The 14,261-nt window shown below is 34.5% G+C and overlaps 1 protein-coding gene across 1 annotated transcript in view; it reads left to right on the top strand.

Moving 5' to 3' along the window:
* The window catches only part of LOC135773571 (fibrocystin-L-like), a 125,810-nt gene that overhangs the window by 2,203 nt on the left and 109,346 nt on the right, over positions 1-14,261 (top strand). The window contains exons 3-11 of the mRNA XM_065283237.1: positions 920-1,052; positions 1,953-2,019; positions 2,554-2,617; positions 2,715-2,808; positions 2,908-2,961; positions 3,041-3,108; positions 3,203-3,245; positions 3,350-3,420; positions 3,520-3,630. Coding sequence (XP_065139309.1) covers positions 920-1,052; positions 1,953-2,019; positions 2,554-2,617; positions 2,715-2,808; positions 2,908-2,961; positions 3,041-3,108; positions 3,203-3,245; positions 3,350-3,420; positions 3,520-3,630 — 705 coding nt within the window. The remainder of the gene's footprint in view (positions 1-919; positions 1,053-1,952; positions 2,020-2,553; positions 2,618-2,714; positions 2,809-2,907; positions 2,962-3,040; positions 3,109-3,202; positions 3,246-3,349; positions 3,421-3,519; positions 3,631-14,261) is intronic.

The following is a 14,261-nucleotide window of genomic DNA, read 5'->3' as shown; positions in this document are numbered from 1 at the left end:
AAATGCAACAGCCTAGTTGTCAGCAGTCGCTATCCTAATATTTCCTTAAATAAAGCCCTTGCTGTTCTTTTGTATTAACACAAATATTTTAAATTTTTCATGAAACATTTTACGATTTACAGATCAGCATGAGCGCTTTTTAGTGGCATGTGAGATCTTACCTTGAAATGCCAAACAGTAGGGCTGTCGACTGTTTGTGGTAACTTAATAGGATTGCATAGCAAACCCACCAAACTGATCCCAAACCAAAATGTTGCCTACGCAACCATATCCATACCCGCACAATCAAATTAAAAACCACCAGAACCGCCAAATATGTAATTGCATCTACTAGGTCATGCTTGCACGCTGTTTTTTAAAAGTGTCTCAACTGTACTTAACACAAAGTCATTTACAGTAGTTTTATATTCATTTACTTTACATTTTACTATAGTGTTAATAATTAAACGGGTACAATAAAAAAACGTAAAAGTGATGACGGTGGGGCCCCCTAGCGTACTCATGGTCCCATATGCCTTGCATACTCTGCACCCCCCCCTAACGGTGCCCCTGGTTCCTAGCCATATCTGCCTAGAAAATCATAGCTTTAAATTTTTTGTCGGTCTCAGTACACAATGTAACTACAGAAGAGTAAAGTTTTTATATCTAAACTATTTTTTTTGTGCGATGCTAATGGACTAATCAGATTTAATGGATTGTGCTAAGTTATGCTAAAGTGGCACCGCCAGACTCGAAGATCACCTGAATGCATTTCAAAATGGTAAGAATCAAATATTAAACTCTAGGAGAGCTGGAAAATGAGCATATTTTCAAAAAACTGGAATGTCCCTTTAAAAGTTATAAAAGTAATCTTGAGAATTCCATTATTATAAGTTAAAAATGTATAAAATTCATGCTATCTTTGGTTATTTTTCTTTAGGATTTGCTCCAAATAGTCTAAATGCATCAGACCCAAATGGGAACAGTGTGACTATGGTTTCTCAGACGAGATCGATTCCCTGTGATATCGAAAAAGACTCCAGTAACTCCAAACAGATTGTGTGCTATACAAGGTAAGAATTAACTAGTTCAAAATGTTTTTATTGTTTCGTTTTTAAAAGCACAGGCTCATGTTAAGATTAAAACTTCTTAAATGAAGAAATGAATAAAATATGTGGGCACTGTGAATAAGCTCCCTATAAGTACTGTAATCTTTTCTTTTATAAAAAAGTTCAACAAACAAAAACAATCACAACAATTTTTGTGAACACATTTGATTCTTTAATCAGTGAGGCTGCATGCTACCTCAAGTTTGTATTGAAAATTAAATGTCAAATCATCAACTGCATTTTATTTTCAATTTGGCAGGAATGATGCTTCATCACATTGAAAATGAAATAATTTAAAAAATCTTTTAATTTTTATTTTAGCATTTAATTTTCAAATTTGAGACATATTTTGCAATTTATTTTTTCTTTTATCATTTAATTAATTAATTTTAAAAAGGCCAAAAATACCTTCCATACATGTATGCAATGTCTAAAGGTTCATTTAGTTACTAGGCATAATATAAATAAAAATGTTCTAATTAAGTGGCAACATTTTAAAAGTATACAGTAGGTCAACTTCAAATTAAAGTTTAAATTGTATTGCTGAATATTACAGAAACAGGTGTTGACCCAAGTAGTATGGTGGTGTTTGTCGATATACTATTTTGTTGTTAATGTTAACAATGATTAACGTTATTATTTTAAACAATATAATAATAAAATATATTATATAACAATTGCATTTATAATAAATATGTTTGAATATTGATTGATTCATATTGACTAATTACATTTTATTGTGGAGCATGTTTACCAAGATAGAAATGCCAAAGATACTGTATGCAAATCTAAATTTGAAGAAGGAATTTCAACTGTATAAATTCAACTTTGTTCTTAAACAAGTTTTTTCTTTGTCTTCTTCAGAGCTCTGCCAGCAGATTCATATAGGGTGGTGGTCAGTGTGTATGGTGTTCCTTTAGATCTGTCATGGGTAAGCAACACGATGAGGCAAGATGTGGATCCAAGTGCAGTTTATTCCATAAAAAGTGTAAATAAAGCAAAAACCAAGAGCTAGGGAACACACAAGGGACTACGACATCATACAACAATCCACAAACACAGAATGAACAGGCAGGGTATAAATGCAAGACAAAGACCAATCACAGAGCAGATACAATCAGGGACTAGGACAACACACAAGGGGAGAAGCATGATCACAATGAATATCCATGGTTACAAACAAGGGGGCGGAGACACTAATTAACACAGGGAGATACAACTGGGAACAAGGGTATACATGAACACAGGTGAAACACAGGTACACAGAGACATAATATAAACCCAAAACACAAGCATAATAAAACACCAGATAACAGGGACACAGGGAACACGTTACAAGATCACTTATGTAAAAACTGCTTGCATGATTTCAGATTCTATGTAAGTGAGAAAGATTACAGTAAACTGTTTACTATACAATATTCATCTTTTTAAATATTTTACAACACATGGTGTAATTTTACAGTTCTTCAGTACATTCGGTTATACACCCACCATTCAAAGTCTTAGCCCACTTACAGGTCTTCCAGGTAAGATTCTTGTTTTAGATTCTTTTAGAAATTACTGTTGTATAGATTGTTGCACTTAAAAATTAAGTAATTTTACAACTTTACTGTCAACAAATAGGTACTGTGGTGACAATCCACGGGAAGATTATGACTGATGTTTATGGAAGCAGTACCACCAAAAGTTCGAATGGGAAGAATACAAGATTTGTGAGGTCTGGTGAAAGCAAATACACAGATGAATAACAATACAGTCTACAATACAGATATTGGGTTCATCTGAATACTGTTTTGAATTATAATTTTTTCCTCAGGGCATACATGGGTGGCATGCCTTGTGATCTACTGAAACCTAATTCTGATGAAAAGTAAGCATCTTTGAAGTAATTTATCAATGAAAATGTTAAATGTCAATGTAAACTGTACAAATCGCCTTTTGTTTTCCAGGTATGGCCTAAAATTGGACTATTCTGATTATGGATCCATGAGTTGCAAAATGACAGGAACTTATGTTGGTGAGGAATTTTATTATCCCAACAGAATATTTAATGAAAATGTATTTATATTTCTGTTTATAGAATATAAAATGTTGTTGGTCATGATTTTCAGGTCATCACAACTTCAGTTACATTCTGGATGGTGGATATGGGAGGTCAGAGAAGTTTGATGTTATTTTACATCAAATTTACACATTTAAAGTATCTGCATCTCATTATCGTCTTTGAAAATCACAAAAAAACACAATTTATTTTTTAGGAGTCTTCCAGATGTTGAGCTTTTCAGTGTTTCAGCACTGAACAAGCTTGCCATGTTTCAGACATATGCAGGTCTGAAATATAATTTTTCTTCTTAATGGATACCAACTGTAATTCCCTGTAAATCTTGGCTTGTTGTTTATTAAATAAATAAATGTGCCTGTCTTTCAGAAGTGACAGGAGTTTCTCCGTCTGAAGGCAGCTTGCTAGGTGGCACATCACTGACTATTCATGGACGTTACTTTGATGAGACCGACCGACCAGCTGAGGTTTTAGTGGGAGGTAAACCTGATATTCTGTCAGTGGAATATACAGTTTTTACAAGACTGATTTAAAATCTAATTTAAACCTGAAAATAAACAAAGCTTCAGATTAAAAAATACAGATAATAAATAACTAAAACCAAAATAATTGTTTAAGATTCTTCAACAGAACACTAATTCATATGTACAAGATCAGATTTTCTAAATTATATTGAAGCACCCAAGATGATCTTTAAAATCAGAGAACTGGTTGAACTGCTTTAGGAGTGTGTTGTTACCATGTCTATGACACACTGTTTATCACCACGATTTTAAATTAACTTTGTTCTCCCTTCCTAATCCAGATGAATATTGATAGTTTTTAGCTGCTGGCTCACTCTTTTTACTTTTATAACCCCCCTCTGTTCACAGCTTGTACAGTAGCTCTGTCAATAAAGATTCAGCTTTACCGATTGCTATATGTTAATATATTCAGCGGGTTAAATAAGTATTTGAAACATCAACATTTTAATCAGTAAGGGGATTTCTAAGTGGGCTATTGACACAAAATTTCCACCATATATAGCCATCAAGCCAACTATGCCTTCTAACGTCTCATAATCGGTCCTTATATATGTCCAAGAGACTCAATAATAATCTTTTACATTTTAATGCTTTAATTTTTCATATTTAAAAGCGTTTTTTGGTGCTGCTGCCATTCATGTATGTGATAAGCAAACCCGTGTGTCGTCCCGTTTATAGGCACATATTACTAACGCGCTCTTTAAATAACAAAAACAATATTGGGCAATTGACTTTAGACTTTAGACCAGGTTTTTGTAGGTCAATGGCGTAGTCTATTTTAGTTCCCTCAAAATAGCAATGCCCCAACAATGCGCCTGAAAACACCTCGTTTTCAGACCAGAATGCCCATGGGCGCAAAACTGGGCACAAATGCATTTGCTATTTAAACAACGTGGTGCTAAGCGTGAAAATGATCATTGTGCCGGGTTGAAACTAGCAAAAGATACTTGCGTTGCACATTGCGCCGGGTGTATGATAGAGCCCTCAGACCCAAAGAGATCTTTTTTCAAAAGTGAAGCCTCATTTACGGTAGGGCTGGGACGGTTGTAATTGGAGTGCGACCCGCGGTCGGGAAGTGCGCCCTGCGGTGGTGTGCACGTCACAAATTATGAAAAATCTCGCCCAGTGTGATGTCTTCAGGTTCGTGTTAACACAAAAGGCCAGCAGACGCAGAGTTAATGCGCTATTTGCAAGGGAACGCAACTGATATCAGTGATGACTCGCTGGCTTGGGGGCAGAACAATGAGAAAAGATATTGGCCGTTTTTCAATCCGAGCACTGTAGCCTCCAGAGGTCGCATTTGCAAGCTGCATACGTCACCAAGACTTGTATTTCATAATATTAACAATTATAAAGTTGACGTTTATTCTTTGTTAATCTTACATTGTTGTAATATGCTTATGACTTGCAAATGTAACTCAGTTAACTAGAATAAACCAGGCTTGATGACATGCAGCCTGCATATGCAACCTCTGGAGGCTGCAGCGTTCGGATTGAGAAACAGCTGTTCTCTCTTGGTCACTCAAAAGTTGTGAAAAAATATCAATCTGCGCTTTCAGTACGACTGGAAACATTATAACCCCCAAAAGGTTTCTCACTTGTTGTTTCATGAGTGGAAGTGATACAATAAACATGCAGATATGCGCCGATCCCGTGGATGCTCTGGGGCTCGGCTTGAGCATCCATCGAAATGGCCAAGCAGGAAAACATGACCGTGCCACTTTCTCCTCTTCAAAGCAAGTGGGTGATTCAGAGCGTCTTTCTTAACCTAAGCCTTGCTCAACGCTGTGACGAACACTCACCGGCAGAGAAAGAATTTGGCACCTATTAACATACAGGTTTGTTAAGAACTGTATACAAACGGCTCTTTCAAACACAAGCTACGGTTGCTCGTCATGCTAGTAGTAACATTTGCACAACCTCGCCCTATATGCAAAGATAGAGAGTGTAATTGTCATTCGCACTCAGGGTTCTAAATTAACTTTTTTGATCACCAGCCAATGTGGCTGGTAACTTTCTAAAGTTACCAGCCAATCAGCATTTCCACTAGCCAAATTTTTTCCGGTGAAAATAAGAGAAATGATGAGTGCCACTGAATGCATTTGATAATTTTATTAACATTGTTGGCATGAAAACATACATAAATGTGAGGCTTCTCCCAACAAGGCTCTCTTCAATACGATCTTGGCAGTTTTAATTAACGTTAGGCTCTCTGATGACTTCTGGCACTCTCATGGTCCTTTACTGCCTCAACTTTAAAATTATTAGTTCCCACCACGAAACTGTTCGTTTCATTTTTTCTTTCGCGTACATGCGACAATCCTGACAAAACATAACGACATTTTTGTGATCAAACACAAGCTTTCTTTGTTTCTCTGTCTATATCCTTGCCTTCTCTCGCTCCCAAAACTCTCCCTCATCTTTATCATACCTAACATTATTAACATGTTTGGAGGCATAAATGGCATAAAATATTTGGGAATAATGAGAGCAGAGAAATATTTTCAACATTATACAATGATAGCAATGATTAATAACTTATTTTTACAAGAATATTTTTACAATATTTTAAGAAACCAGTCATTTTATAACTGCTATACTAAAATAATCTCAGTCATAGCTACTGCTAAGTGTTTATAGTGTCCTAGAGTTAAATATTAGTAAACTAAATATTAGTTTCATATCTGAAAATACAGAACAGTGTAAGACATAAATGTGTTAATTTTCTCAGCAACAATGCAATCCTATAGACTTGACAAGAGGTTTCCCTGAGCTATTTCCTCTAATGTTTGAGACCTGACTGAGTAAGGAGGTAATTTGTCTTACCTCCCTTAAACTCATCATCTCCTTTCTGCTTCCCTTTTACTGCTTTGCACAAAACATTTCAGATGTCCATCTAGGAGCCAATAATGATCGAGTCGAAATACGATTATCATTATTATTTAGAACAGGGGTGTCAAACTCATTTTAGGCTGAGGGCCGCATGGTAAATAACGGCACAATGTGAGGGCCGGATAATTTTTTAAACCTTAAAATAAACTAAACAAACTAGTTAATTAGCAAGAAAACTAGTGAAACAAAAAGCTCTGTAAAAACTACACTTCATAAGTCACACTCATACTGTACACACTAGACACACAAATTTACATCTGTACAAAACCCACTGGCCTTAGATTGAAAAGCCTTAATTTTACTTCCTTTGCATGAAACCTTAACAAAATTAAACCTTAATGCCAAAATTATTTATAAACCATTCACTTTTCTTTGGAATTTATTTGTAATGAGAACAGTAATTTAAAGGGGACATATTATGAGATTTTTTTTAAGATGTAAATTAAATCTTTGGTGTCCCCAGAGTGTGTAATTGAAGTTCTAGCTCAAAATACCCCACAGATAATTAATTACAGCATGTTAAAATTGCCACTTTGTCGGCCTGAGCAAAAGTGTGCCGTTTTTGGGTGTGTCATTTAAAATGCAAATGAGCCAATGAAGTGCAAACACTGATCACGATGATGGTGGTTTGTTGTAATTGAAACTCAATTGTGCTGTGAACTATTTTCTCTCTCTTTCTCTCTGCACTAAACTGGAGTGCTGTGGTTGGATAGTGCAGATAAAGGGGGCGGTATTATCCTATTCTGACATCACAATAGGAGCCAAATTACAATGACCAATTTTTTCACATGCTTGTAGTGAATGGTTTACCAAAACTAAGTTACTGGGTTGATCTCTTTCACATTTTCTAGATTGATAGAAGCACTGGTGACCCAATTATAGCACTTAAACATGGAAAAAGTCTGATTTTCATAATATGTCCCCTTTAAATAATGAAAATGCTAGATGGGGCAGTGGCCCAAACCAAAAAGGGGGTGGTACTATTATTATGGTTCTAATAAAGTATTATAAATATGATGTGTTATATTACCAGCATCAACTTAGACAAGTGATTATAATGGGAAATATAATAGCACGAATTAAAGTGTGACAATCTGCTAAATATTCAATCTGATTTACCTGGTGGCTTGATGGAGCTTTGAATCCATGTTTGCAATGTTGAACTGCCTTTAGTAGCATCCCTTTCCGTTCTCTGTCTATATTTTCTGAAGGCATTTGTGTTTTTTGCAGAGGTGGAAAAAGTAATAAAATATTGTACTCAAGTAAAAGTAAAGTTACTTTAATAATATTTTACTTAAGTAAAAGTAAAGTTACTGGTCTAAAAATCTACTAAAGTAAAAGTAAAAAGTAAGTCATTTTAAATTTACTCAGAGTAAAAGTTACTTTTTTTTACAGCGCGGAGAGGTGGAGGATTGTAGTATAGTTCAAAAACGACATGGGAATATAAATCTCAAACTAGTTGTTTTTAATTGTAGGAACATCTTTACAATTAAAGTGCAATAACAAAAAGTTAATAAAATAAAAAGCTTTTTTAAACTAAGAAACATTTATGGAATTGTTTGATTTTTATATGTGAGTTATGCACTTTTGAAGGTGGTCAGCAGCTAGTAAATACAATCACTATAGTAAGTTTGTAATTGATGTATTGCTGGTAACATACATTATTTTATTATAGTTCAAATTAGCATATTATGAGATGAGTGCCATGGCTATATACTATTTTGTCTTCTAGCTTCCCTGACCTGGGTACCTGATGTCAGACCTTTATCTTCTTTCACTTTCTCTCTCTCTCTCTCTGCAATGTCTAATGACCTGCGCATTCTCGAGGACGTTCTGAAGTTGTGTTTGACTTGACACGAAGCTGCTAGACCTCGGAAGATAATGCGCATGGTATTAAAAACGCATCGTGCAAATGAGTGGTAAAAACCCGGTCGGCAATTTCGTACTCAAAGCATGAATCCTACCTTTCATAGGAATAAAACACTTGCTTCGCGTCAGGTCGCTTATATATGGCCAGGGGTTTCTTTCATAAGATTTGAGGCGCCTGTCTCGTCCGTCTCCATGGTTCTTTTTGCGCGTTCCCCCCGCCCATCAATCATCCGTTGCACACGTCTTTTCACCTTGCTTTTTAAAAATATTTTTTACTCAGTAACGGATATGATTTAAAATGTAGGGAAGTACAATACTTTAAACAAAACATACTTAAGTAAAAGTAAAAGTACAGATTTTAAAAACTACTCAAAAAAGTAAAAGTACACAAAAAAACTACTCAATTACAGTAACGTGAGTAAATGTAATTCGTTACTTTCCACCTCTGGTTTTTTGTATATTTTGTCTACAAACTGTGCCAACAACAGCAAATTTAGTGTTTATATTAACTTAGATCTGATCGGCAGAGGTGGAAAGAGTACTGAAAATTTGTACTCAAGTACAAGTACAAGTAGTTGCTAAAAAAATACTCAATTACAAGTAAAAGTACTGGTGTTAAAAATGTACTTAAGTATAAGTACAAAGTACCCCTCTTAAAAACTACTCAAGTACAAATTACTTTTTAGCCGGTGATATTTATTGAATAAACATTAAATCCATTGAATGAAATCAGAGATATGAATGGATTAAAAACAGGCAATTTGTGTTTTATACGAATAAACACATAGTACAGGAATTTTGTCTGTTTAAAGAATGTTAAATGATTTTAACAGCAGCTATATTATTTCATATTGTTTCTTCATATAATTTTTATCAAGTTATAAAAATGGTCTAATGTTATTATTATTATTAATGAATTATGATACAACATAAATAAGCTTGTTGGGTTATTTTATTTAAAAACAGATTTTTTTTACATTAACTCATTCCCCGCCAGCCATTTTTCGAAAAGTTGCCCGCCAGCATTTTTTATGATTTTCATAAGTTTTACAAAATGCCTTCCAGGAAATTTTTCAAATGAAAGAACAGACCCTCTACTTTCAAACAAACAATAAAAAAAGTGAAAAACCGTTCCATCATATTTTTTCCCTGCTTATAAACTCTTAAATATTGGTGTTTTTCTTTACAAATACACATTTTTTTTAGCAAAAAGCTGAAACAATTGCATTTTTGTGAAGGAATTTAGTTAGAGATCAGATTCAGAACGAATATCAAACATAAAATTAGTAAATAACGTTTTGGCTTCAGTTTATCCATAAATTGGTTAAGTCCGCTATCTAGTGGACAATCGCGGTATTGCACATTAACATAAATTCTTCAGAAACACGTTTTATGCAAATGTTTTTTTTTCTTAATTGACAAGATAACTCGTCAATGGCGGGGAAAAGAGTTAAAAATATTATTGGACAAGAAAGCTTTCCAAAAGTACACTACTAATATTTCAAAAGTTATCAGCATTTAGCACTGACATATGTCTAATTTAGACAGGCTGTCAGTGCAGTTACACTGCTACGCCAGTGGGACGCGGCAACAGACGAATTTGATAAAAGAGTCCTTATTAGACTGTTTATTATTATAAGCTTAAAACACTGATTCAATATGAATAATACAATGTTGACAATGACATGAAATTTACCTTTGAGCGCCATTTTACAATGTTAAATCTTTTTTTACGGTCTACGTGCTCGTCACCTAGGAAACTGAAGCTCATGTTTTAGGTATGTGACAAAAAATATAAATACATATATAATTATAACCATATGATAGATAATAAAAAGAACTTTAACATGGTTTTTAAATTATTAAAATCGGATAATTATTAAGAAAGTTATGGAATTGTTTAACTCGAAAATTAGGGGGCATTTTTGTACCCAATTAAAACTATAAAACTATGAAAAACTTCCGCTTGACCAAACACTTTAAAATATCATAACTTTCTCATTTCTTGGTCTATTTGCATAATTCAAACACCACATTGTATGTAATTAAAAGCCCATGATTAAGATGACATCTTTTTAAAAGAGATATATATATATATATATATATATATATATATAAATGTTATTATTTTTTATTAACCACTAATTATTGAAACCGAGAGCATCAATCCACGCATATCTTTCCATATGAAATCAAAGCCCTCTCAAATAAAAGCTGTATTTTTATATATTAAAGAAACATTTCATTGTTTCTTTAATATTTCTTAATTGACTAATAATTCTGGCGAGCAATTTAAATGGTCAGATATTATTAATACATTAATTGATGATTATGTTATTTATCATTAATAATAATTCAATAAATGCATGCATGTTGCATGCATGTATTTATTTATATGTTTGACAAAATTATGCCAATAATGTAATCTAGAGATTCTAATCCTTCTTTCTGTATGATTACTTTAAAAAAATAATGCACGGATTGATGAAAACGGAGAAGTTTTGGAAGCCAATATGATTGAATGGGCGATTCTGCTTTTGACAACAACGTCACTTGCGGATCTTAAAAAAGCACGTGCGAATGTTACAATCAATCCCAAACTTCACCTAATTCAAGTTAAATGTATATTCTATCAAAAGTATTTGGTTTGAAACAAAAAAATACTCGCCTTCATAGAGGATTTCAATGCCAAAAACGAGAGAAATTTTGCTTCGCTTATAACTTTCTTCTTACGACAGCAATCTTGGAAATTCGAACGTGAAAATCAACGTGAGGAAGTAATTTATGTCACTAGTATATGGGCTTTAGAGGTATTCACAAAGCAAAGATATGACAGATTTCCTAAAGGTCTTTACACACCGGGACGTTTTTCGTGCGCGTTTATCGTCGACGTTTAACGTCTCGTGACTCAAGAACGAGCGCCAATGTGAGTGCGCACACCCACGCGAAAAGCGCGAGGCGCAAATGCGTCATTTTCAGAAAAACGCGTGGGACACGTTTTTTTGGTTTGACCCGGCGCGTTAAAAGTTGGCCGACCAATGAGATTGGCCCTTTTGTTCACGTGCCTGGCGCTGCTGAAGTTCCAGTAAAACAGACTTGGTGGCGCTCAAGCACAAACTGGTCTTGCGGAGCACGTGGAACAGGTAAACACACAAGGAAGCATCGAGGCTGTGGAGGTTTATGAAGGTGTCGGAGTTCCTCACAACATCGACTTAATTTCGAAGGTAACGTGATATATATAAGAACATAACAATACATAGCTGTGTGGGCTATATGATTAGATTAGATTCAACTTTATTGTCATTACACAAGTACAAGGCAACAAAATGCAGTTTAACGTTAGGTCTAACCAGAAGTGCAAAAGCAGAATAAAAAGTGCAGGATATCAGTATTTGCATAGGTGCAGGATTATGTAATACGATGGAACAATTTACTGTGGGTGGTACTATGAACATAATATACAGAAATTCACAAATGGATATGTACATAATAAATTAAACTATACAGAACAGGAGTGAAATTAATATTTAGGTAGTGCATGAATGAATTTGGATTGTAACTAGTCAGTTAAGAGTGCAATGGCATAAGTTATTGTGCAGTGAATAGTTATTCTAATATTCATTACATAGTACAGGGGTGTAAACGATGCAATTCAAGTAGTCCAGCAGTGCAAATGGACAGGGAGTATGAAATAGACAGTCCAGTAGTGTATTGAACGGACCAGTAGTGCAAATTTACATTATAACTGTGCAAGTAATAAAAATGAATATTGGTGCATTACATTATGATATACGCACTGACATTGAACAGTGATTAACTTCATACCATGCATGTTCCCTGTACACCGTGTGATATCACGTTTTGTTGTTTGCACCATAATACTTTGTGTGTAACTGGAACCTGTTGTACACAAACGTGGACAATTACACTGCTTCATGTTCAAAGAAAAACATTTGGTTATTATATTCATTGCTTCTTCCTAACCCCAAAATAACTGGAAGAAATCTAAAATGCAAGCCAAACCAAAGGTCGGGTTTTAGGAGGTTAATTTGTGTTCTGTGTATAGGTAACCTAGTTTGTTTAGTCAGATGAAATACCATGAATCTAAATTACATTTGTAATCAAATATTGACCTCATGGATATCGTGGCATGGCCCTCAGTGTGAAAGATTGATTCTGATGAAAACTACATTTATCTTTACAGTGTTCACAGCAATATTTCTGCTAAAAATGATGTGAGCAAAAGTGAGGAGGCCCCAGCAAGCACGTCTTCAGGATCATCCAGCACCAGCCGTGACAAGGTCCAATCTAAACAAAAGAAAACAGTCCGAGACAAACCTCTGGAGAAGTACCTCTTATTAAAAGATGGTAAAGGGAAAAAATTGAAAGCAGTGCACAGAAGAAAGAGGAGCACAGAAGGAGCGCTCTGCCAGTTTTTGGTCACACCTATAGATGTTTATTATATACCATTTTATTTAGTTTTTTTTTTAATGTTTATACATTCAAGAAATACAGTTGAACATGTACATTTCATACATATGTTTATTTGCACTACAGTTCACTTAGACTTCTATCATTGTGACTTTTTTGCTCTACAGCTCTGCCAGTTCTTGTTCACACAAATTAATGTTTATTATATACCAATTTACTTATGTATTTTAAGTGATTATACATTTAAGAAATTCATTTGAAAATGTCTAATTTCTAAATGTTGATTTGCACTACCGTTCAGTTGCACTAAAGTCATTGTGACTTTTCTGGACCAACATTTCTGACTCCTGTTTTATTTGATTTTACTGTCATGTCTCTGATTGTTATTGCAAACTGCAGTTCATTCACAAAAATAAATGTTTGATTAAAAAACGAATTGTAAATAACGTGCCATTTTGACACTATGCATATATTTGTACATCAGTATTGTTGACCTCTTATTGTAATAACTACATACCTACTTCTTTAGCCAAATCACAAAATACAATACATTTGGGAGGAAATGTGAGAAAATTGTTAACAAGAGAAAGTGCTTGTAAAAGATTAGTTAAAAATACACACATCGGATCACCCATTACCTTATATTTTGTGAAAGAGCTTTAATTTTGATATAACGTGTTCTATCAAAATAGTTAATTTTATGTGGAGAGTGCTGATAATAGAATCGAATCAAATAGATTTGATTTAACAAATGTATTTAAGTTCACGGAGATATTGTTTGTACAAAGAATATATATATATATATATATATATATATATATATATATATATATTATAAACACACCGTTTTCAAAATGGTAATTATAATGACTATAACACGAATGCACAGTTTGCTTTTATCTGAGAAGATCATGGTTCAAATGATCATACTGTCAAGTAGCTGATGGTGAGTTGAAGTAGTCTTTGTATAGTTGCTGCTGTTAGAAATCGAGCTGCTACTAGTAATATCCATGTTTTGTTAAAAGCAAGCATATGACTTGTTATTGACTAGCGTGTGGCTTTCTTCTTCTGTGTGACAAGTGAGTGTCAGAACAGAAGCATAAAGTTTTGCAGCGCCCCCTTGTGTACCGGCATAAATCTGTTTGTATTAAGCGCCATCTAACGTCCAGGGGTGAATTTGCACCTCACTCGGCTCAGCGCCAGTAAAAATCGTCTGGGTGTGAAAGCAAAAAAACGTCACGTTAAACGCCGACGATAAACGCGCACGAAAAACGTCCCGGTGTGTCAAGACCTTAAGTCAACAACGCGTCTGGCGCTGAATACCTGCTGGGAACACAGCCGTTGGAACAAAGCGCTCGTGCGTATTACGTCATTTTGTCACATACCTACATGTTT

The sequence above is a fragment of the Paramisgurnus dabryanus genome, chromosome 19, assembly GCF_030506205.2.
Source record: "Paramisgurnus dabryanus chromosome 19, PD_genome_1.1, whole genome shotgun sequence".
NCBI classification, from domain to species: Eukaryota; Metazoa; Chordata; class Actinopteri; order Cypriniformes; family Cobitidae; genus Paramisgurnus; species Paramisgurnus dabryanus.
Note: the sequence above shows the minus strand (reverse complement) of the source record. Positions and strands in the feature narration are given on the sequence as shown.